At 37.9% G+C, this 7,500-nt stretch overlaps 1 protein-coding gene across 2 annotated transcripts in view; it reads right to left on the bottom strand.

The window, feature by feature from the left end:
- The window catches only part of EPC1 (enhancer of polycomb homolog 1 (Drosophila)), a 22,598-nt gene that overhangs the window by 3,373 nt on the left and 11,725 nt on the right, over window positions 1–7,500 (bottom strand). Inside the window, exons 10-11 of one of the 2 annotated variants that reach the window (XM_010189167.1) lie at window positions 386–504; window positions 218–304 (exon numbers count right to left, since the gene is read on the bottom strand). In XM_010189167.1, the coding sequence (XP_010187469.1) occupies window positions 218–304; window positions 386–504 (206 nt within the window). The remainder of the gene's footprint in view (window positions 1–217; window positions 305–385; window positions 505–7,500) is intronic. The other variant, XM_010189168.1, reaches the window with a different exon arrangement.

Raw genomic sequence — 7,500 nt, 5'->3', positions numbered from 1 at the left:
CACTTTCACAGCTGTATGGAGAACTTATTTTGGAGTTAGCTTTAGTTATTAACTACAAATAACTAAAATAACTCTAAAAGTTCCCCACTATCAATAAGATAATGATATGGCTGGAGTTCTCTGCAGTTCATATTTCTACGGCTTTGAAAGTTTCAATAATTGACTGACCCATCTTTTTTTGTTAAGAGGGAGCAGAGGCAATGCCTGCCACACTCACCTGCAGCGTCCCTTCTAAACACTTTACAGAATGGCTATGATGTAGATTCAGGCGAAAGCCACTTTCCTGTTGGTTAGTTTCAAGGTTCTATGGCAACAGTTGACAATTAGAGATGAACCCTGGTGGGAAACAATGAGGGATAAATCATAGCACAGACAAATCCCTCACCTGTGATGTGTTGGCAGAGGAATTACTATTTGCTTGCTGTTGATGAATTTGTGCAAGCTGCTGTTTCTGCATTAGTGCCAGTTGCTGTTGATGCTGCTGGTATTGTTCGGCTGTAAATGCTGAACAAAATATAAAACGAGAAAATACTACATCAAAATATGTAGGTGCTGTGTCTATAAACACATCTATTTTATAATCCTAAAAAAAGTACAACAATACACCACAGCAAGTTCCTAAAAGCCTTATGGCAAAAAGGCTACCATCCTCCTAGAACGCCTTGCGCAAATTAAACCTCCCTTTTTTAAGCTGTTTTTCAGTATATAGGCTTTAACTGCTGTGCTGCATTTAGGTCAAGATACCAGAGAGGGAGGGGGAAAGAGGGAACCAAAACACAACCAAAACCACCAAAAACCCCGTAATAACTGATTCAAAAGAAGCTGCAGGTAGAAATGGCATTTTTGTTTCCACTTTGTGAAACGACACTATCTGCATTATCAGTAAAGTAGGTTTATGTGCAAAACTTTGGAAACTGCATGCTTTCAGCCCTCACAGATAGCACTTAGAAGGCAGCAAGTACCTATAATTAAGATTTATGACTAAGTTTAGTTGAAAACATTAAAACTGGGCATGCTTACAACTGTGCAGGCTACAATAGCACAGTATTTCTGTTGGGTTTAATCACATATGTACAAGCAACTCCATCAATACAGAATTATTATAGAAATACATCCTTCTCTAAAAATCCCTGAAAGGTGCCCCAGTAGTCCGTGCACACAAGTCAACTAGAATTTTATCCAGCTAGCCCACAGGTAGAAAACCTATTTTAAAACAGTGTTATTTCCACAGATTCACAAAGGGATACCCAATGGTGCAGGGGTGGCGTCATGAGTTCATTGATTAAGTTCCATGAAATGTTGGGGAAGGGGGGTTTGTCAGGGTTTTGTTTGATTGGTTGGTGTTTGTTTTGCTTTTAATTTACATTTCCAAAATGAAAAGAAGTCTCAAGTTCTCAATTTAAAACTGCACTGAGGCTGGAATGTGAATCCCCGTGCAAATTCAGTCTATGATACATCTTTCAGATTTTTCCTTCAATCTTATCTTTGGGGTGTACAGATGCTCCCATAATATAAGTGCTGTAAATAGTAGTCATACTTCCAGAATGAAGTGGAAGTCACAATTTCAGGGAAGTTCACTATTGTTTGGCAGCAAATCACCACCGCACCTGAATCCTGGTCACAAAGTGCAGTATTTTTTTTGTTGTTGTTTATCTGCTCCTTCAGGCTTGATGACATGAAGAAAATCAGTTTCTATCAAAGCTACAATCATCTCCTGCTGCTGGATACAACAGGCTTCTGAAGAGCAATTGTGCCTTATGTATAAACTTGAGTAGTAAGTCAATACAAATGGCTAACGAAAATAAGAATTAGTATCTGGAAACAAGGAGAGCAAACACTGCTGAGCATGCATTTTTCCCCGTGTATTTGTGGTTTGTGGGATTTTTTTTTTTTTTTTAAACATTGTTCCAAATTCTTCTATAATGTACTGGAAATACCACTAAATTACTACCAGCTCTTTGCTGAGCACTTGAAGCTAAATTTTTATTCAGCTGTTACATTCAGGTTACTATTTTTTCTTCAAGTAACATTCTTCAGCAAGTAGGGATGCAGTCATTGTTTATAATGCTGCTACAGTTAAGTCTCACTTGAACTTGCTTAATTTCTTCAACATGTTATTCCTAGGGGAACAGCTTAGTAGTAACACCATTCATAAATGTCCTCACTGAAAGAAAAAGCAAACTAGTGTTTATAGACCAAGTATTCAAGAGTTGGCTGTTTAAATTTTAATTCTACTTCCTATAAACTAAAAGCCCGTTAGATTTTTTTTAAAACTGTCACTGAACACAGAAGTTAGACCAAGAAAGCTGTAGCACAAAGATTAGCGTGTAGAAAGCTGAGTAGCACAGGAAGAAAAATGGGTGCACTATTTTGATACCGATAGATATTTAGTTTATATTCATCAGTTAGTAGTGACTTAAGTGTTTTATAAAAACCATAAAATTTAGAATCAGTATGGTTTAGCCAACCTAGTGCCAATAATATTGAAGGTTCCATGTATTAATAAGGTATTCCACTCTACATTACGACTGGAAATATGTTGCTTAGGAATAGGTTGCATAAGTGATGTAACTAAAGACAACGCACAGATTGACAAAGAGGAAAATGGGCAAAAAAGGGTACGTTATACCACCATCTATGGCTGAACTAAGATTAAAATTTCCACCATCATAACCATCTCACTTTTGTCCACTTGACAAAAGTAAAATTTATTAATAGTTCATTTCAGTTTTCAAGCCTTGAGTATATTTTAGATTTTAGCTATAAAATGGGGAGTTGCAGTAAGCACAGTCACCTGCATTGGTTTAACCAACTCCAAAATACTGGTTTCTTTCGGATAAACAGTAAATAAAGTTTACTGAGACAAGCTGTGTTTGATTAAGATAGCCATTATTTAGGACAGTCTTTACGTTTTCCCCTTCTTTCTTGAGGCGACATTTATAAGAACTATGTTTTTCAAATTGTGCACCAGTATATTTCTTTTTAAGTAGCGTGTGACTCTTAGAGCTGTAAGGTTTCCACTACGACGAAAATAGTTATACACCGGTCAAAGTAAACAAGTGACAGAAGAACCCCACTATGACCACCACCCTCATCTATATTCAAACTGCTTCTCTTACTTCTGCTCAAATACCCAAATACACGTACAAATACCACCTCAAAAATGCAATGGAAAGGGCTATTTACTCGTCATATCTGAAAATACACTCATGACCAGTTATTTCAGGTTTTTCACTTTAGGTTAAAACATTCAGCAACATTTTTGCTGCTTCCCTTATTAAAGGTAAAAGCCTACTAGACATTTCAAAATACTATTTAAAACACTATCAGAGATTTACCGTAAGATTCTGAATTAATCATTTGCATCCAGTTTAGAAACACAACACTGCCCATAAAGAATTGTTGCAAGCTACAGTCTCCTAAAATAACCTGACTGAGATTCCCTTTCCATTCCACAGCATATCCAGATATGCTCCCGTATCAGAAGACGTTACAGGGGCTATTTACACAAGCCAGCTCCTCCCTCTCCATGCTAAAGCAGCACTACATTGAAAGTTTATTGAAAACATTGCTAGTACTGGCAATTATCCAAACCAAATTTAATCGTTATTTCTTTTGAAGACTAGGATAGTGTACTTTAGTCCTGTTAAAAGCCACCATACATTTTACTAACCCTGTCACTAGGTTTCTTCCCTCCTGCTCTCAGAGTCTATCCTACGCTTCAATTGAAAATATAAGCCTACTGATTGCAAGATCTAAGTTGCTCCTGAAAAAGCTACCACTACCATGCACAAAAAAGGGTTTATGTACTTTACCTGAAAGTACTTCCATATATTTAACCCGACATATTCGTTTTCTGTAGCACACAACTGTGACTGGAACTGGGGAAAGCTTTCTGGGGCAATCACACATAGGCACAGCACAGTGAAAATGTGGGTGCACTGACTGCATGTGCATCTACATCTGTAGGCACAGTGCTAAACTTCTCCAAGAGCTCCTCTAAGTTCAACTGTCTTTTTTCTTTTTTAAGCAATTTAAGTAGAATGCATTGCAGACCATAAAAATGTAGCCCCTATTAATGGGTCCATTATATGGCTTGCAGAGAGTATTCTTTTCTTGCCTGCAAAGCTAGAACAGATGAAATTGCACTGGTGTCAAATTTAGTATCTTGCTAACATCACTTCCCCTAGAAAGACAGTAAGTGTCCCTAATAACTTTCTTCCAGGAACTTTCTCATTTTTGTTCTAAAAAAGAGAAAGGGCACAGCTGAAAATCTTTCATCTGTGTCAGAGAGAAATGGTAAATGTAGTAGTAGCAAAAATGAACGTAATTTTCTTGTATCATACACTGGTCTTTATCTGCCTGGAAAAACAGCAGGTAAGAAGCAAGCCCAGACCTTTCTTGTATGCTTAAATCAGCAACCCCATTTCTAGTAACTCAGAAGAGCATTGCTCCACAAAGTTATGCGAAGTCACCTATTCCCGATGTTACTGGAGACCTTCAGGGCTTTAAAAAAAAAAAATTAGTAAAGCAACAGAGAGCTGAACAACTTCAAGTTAAAAAAGGGGACAAAACATAATGCTTGATGGTTAGAGACAACACATGAGGTTTTAAAACAAACTCTTGTTTTAGCAGCTCCAGACAGGAGTGCAGTGCTTAGAGTTCTCAAACAGCATGCAAGGGCCACAGTGGTCATGGTCCCATCATACAGTCCTGACTATTTAATACTACAGAATTTACTGAATTGGACAGTGAAACATCCAGTTTCATTCACTACACAGAATTCAGTAAGGAGCAGAGGTGGGAGTATCTCAACCACCACCACCAGTAAATTGGAAGATTATAATTCCAGGTTATCTCAGCTGCCTTCCATAGCTAGCAACTGTATCTTCACCCAAAACTTCTACATCCTTTTCAAGACACTTTCAGTAATTTATGAAAGTCACCTGACTCCTTAAGTTCACCTAACCCAACTCCTTTCCTAATGTTAAGCATCAGGAATCTTTAAGGCACAACTGTACCTGGAGTTATCCACATCTGATATCCACATCCATTGTCTGATGGTTGTCAGACAATGGGTAGCTCAAGTTTTACTGAGAAGCTAGGCTACATGAAAGCTTCTTACTCCTTTATTTGCAGCATACTCTTTTGAATTGGAACAATTAAAACTCAGTACGCTTCTGAATTCTTTCTGCTAGAACCCCGAATCAAGTTAGAACACTTCAGTTGAGACAACCTTCAGGATTTTAAGTCAGTACATCATCTTGCTGTTATCTTCTTCATTTAATGCCTTGGGACAATGCACGCACCTGTTCTGCAATGGTTTCAGAGCTATACTTTGGCAGCAAATAAGATAAATGTTTTCTGCCTTATAAGCTCTAAAAAGGAATGGAAGGTAGAACAAAAAGCTTCAGGAGTTTGCAGGTGTGAATACAAGGAAAGGAACACCGCACATTACTGAGACTGACCGACAGGATAAGTGACTGCTTAGTATCTCCTTAGAGATAGTCATAGATCTTATGCAATAACTCAATATTTTAACAATACACTACACTGTTTTCCTACAATCATTTACACGACTATGAGCAAGATATTTGTAATCTTTGGGATAATTACATATAAGTTTTTTCACAAATGAACCCATCGAATACTACCTTTCCATTCGATGATTCTGTTTAAACATGTACCTAATTCTGGGGGATGCTGATACTCAGCAGGTGCTGTTTTCTGGAGCACAGAGTAACAGAGATGCTGTCAATAGACTTCTCGAAGACCCACAGTTCTCAGCAGTTTTATACTACAACACAGAACTAATTTTGCAGTGCTAGCTAGTTTAACCACAGCATTTAACACGCATTAGCCTTACAATGCTGTAGCTTACATTCAGCTCCTCTGAAAATGCAAGTCCTTCCCTGAAGTGGCCGAAAGCAGTGAGGAGGGAGCCAGCTGTGGAATCTGTATGAACAGATTGGTCTCTAACATGCAAACAGCCACAGCCTCCCCCTCCTGACTACTGCTGCAAGTTTTACTGTGAGGTGACTCACTAGCTGTTATTCTGCTTCCCTGAAGTACAAAAACAGAGACTCAAGAAAAAAAACAAAACACCACCTGACCAGAAGAACTAGTTTCCTAAAGACCAGGAGGCATGTTCTGGAAAGCAGAAAATGCACATGTAAACTCCTGATGCCTCTACTAGCTCTCCTTTTGACTTCCTGAATAGAAGATGCTCTTTAGACTTGTCAGGGAAACCAAGCAAGCTTTGTGGAACATGCGCAATGACCTATTTGGGTAAGTATATGGGTTTTTTTACTAAAAAGATTAAAAAATTTTAATACTGAGACACTCAAACAGCTTAATTAATGCTTTCCTGTTAAAATTCTAAAGAATTAAGATATTTAAATCAGAGTAACTTAAAAAAGCAGATGCTTTAAAACATCAAGTTAATTATTTGTTCTCACGAGCAGAAGCATTATTTCGGTAGGAAAAACGAAGCATTAAGATTACACTGGGTTCAAAGAATCTCTCTAAAAATCCATTCAGAGTACTGGATTCCCTGATCCTTTCAGCTGAGGTGATGGCCATTAAAAGGCAGTTTCGATCAGGTAACGGAAGAAAGATCACATAACTAAAGCTTCCAGTTGAGAAATCCCATTAACTACAGAACTACTAAAGCGTGTGGAAAGATGATGTATCGCATTACAAGGTTTTCGTAAGAGAAATACAGGAGAGCATCACATCCCTGCTGTATAAGAGAACAATTAGAGGTTACTAATGCCAAAGTGCATGCAAAGCAAAAATCATTCACAGTACTAAGTAACCCAGAACATCACATTTCTTATCTCTATCTTACGAGAGATGTTATCTGGCTTACATTGCCTGGTTAAAGAATTTCTACTGTATAGCAAGTTCTCACCAGCGAATTCGGAAGATTGGAGAGACTTAGAGCCATCAGTGTGATTTAGTATTTGATGCACCAGGCCCAAAGATGTTTCACTTTCTGAAAAGAAGTTCAAGATTGATTTTACTTAAACATGGCATTATTAGACGCTACGAGAACATGAATCATTATGCCCTTGATTATTACTACAACAGCCTTATATTTCAGCCCAACAGAACTTCAGTGTGAAATTCCTAACATCAGAACTCTAGACTTGGAAATCATAAACTAGATATGAGATCTATATATGCACTCCCTACTTGGCAGTAGAAGGAAAAGAAAAACTAACGAGTATTTTTACTAGTAATTGAACAAAAGCAAGAAACATTTGCTATGTATTTATATTTGCCTGTCCATCATTCTTAATATGAGAAATGTCACAGGCCAGCTGGGGTACAGAGTTTACTCCACAGTTATAAATGCGACCATTCTTGCACAGCACGCAGTGTAACAATTTACACAAGCCCAAATATCCAGCACATTGGAGCAACTGGCTTGAAGCCAAATGAGAAAACCTCCTACAACTACTAAGTCTCAGTCTCCAGAAGTGCTCAGATGTTTTA

This window comes from Mesitornis unicolor, unplaced genomic scaffold (genome assembly GCF_000695765.1).
Source record: "Mesitornis unicolor isolate BGI_N332 unplaced genomic scaffold, ASM69576v1 scaffold14247, whole genome shotgun sequence".
NCBI classification, from domain to species: Eukaryota; Metazoa; Chordata; class Aves; order Mesitornithiformes; family Mesitornithidae; genus Mesitornis; species Mesitornis unicolor.
The sequence above is the reverse complement of the archived record's forward strand: the minus strand, read 5'-3'. Positions and strand labels throughout refer to the sequence as shown.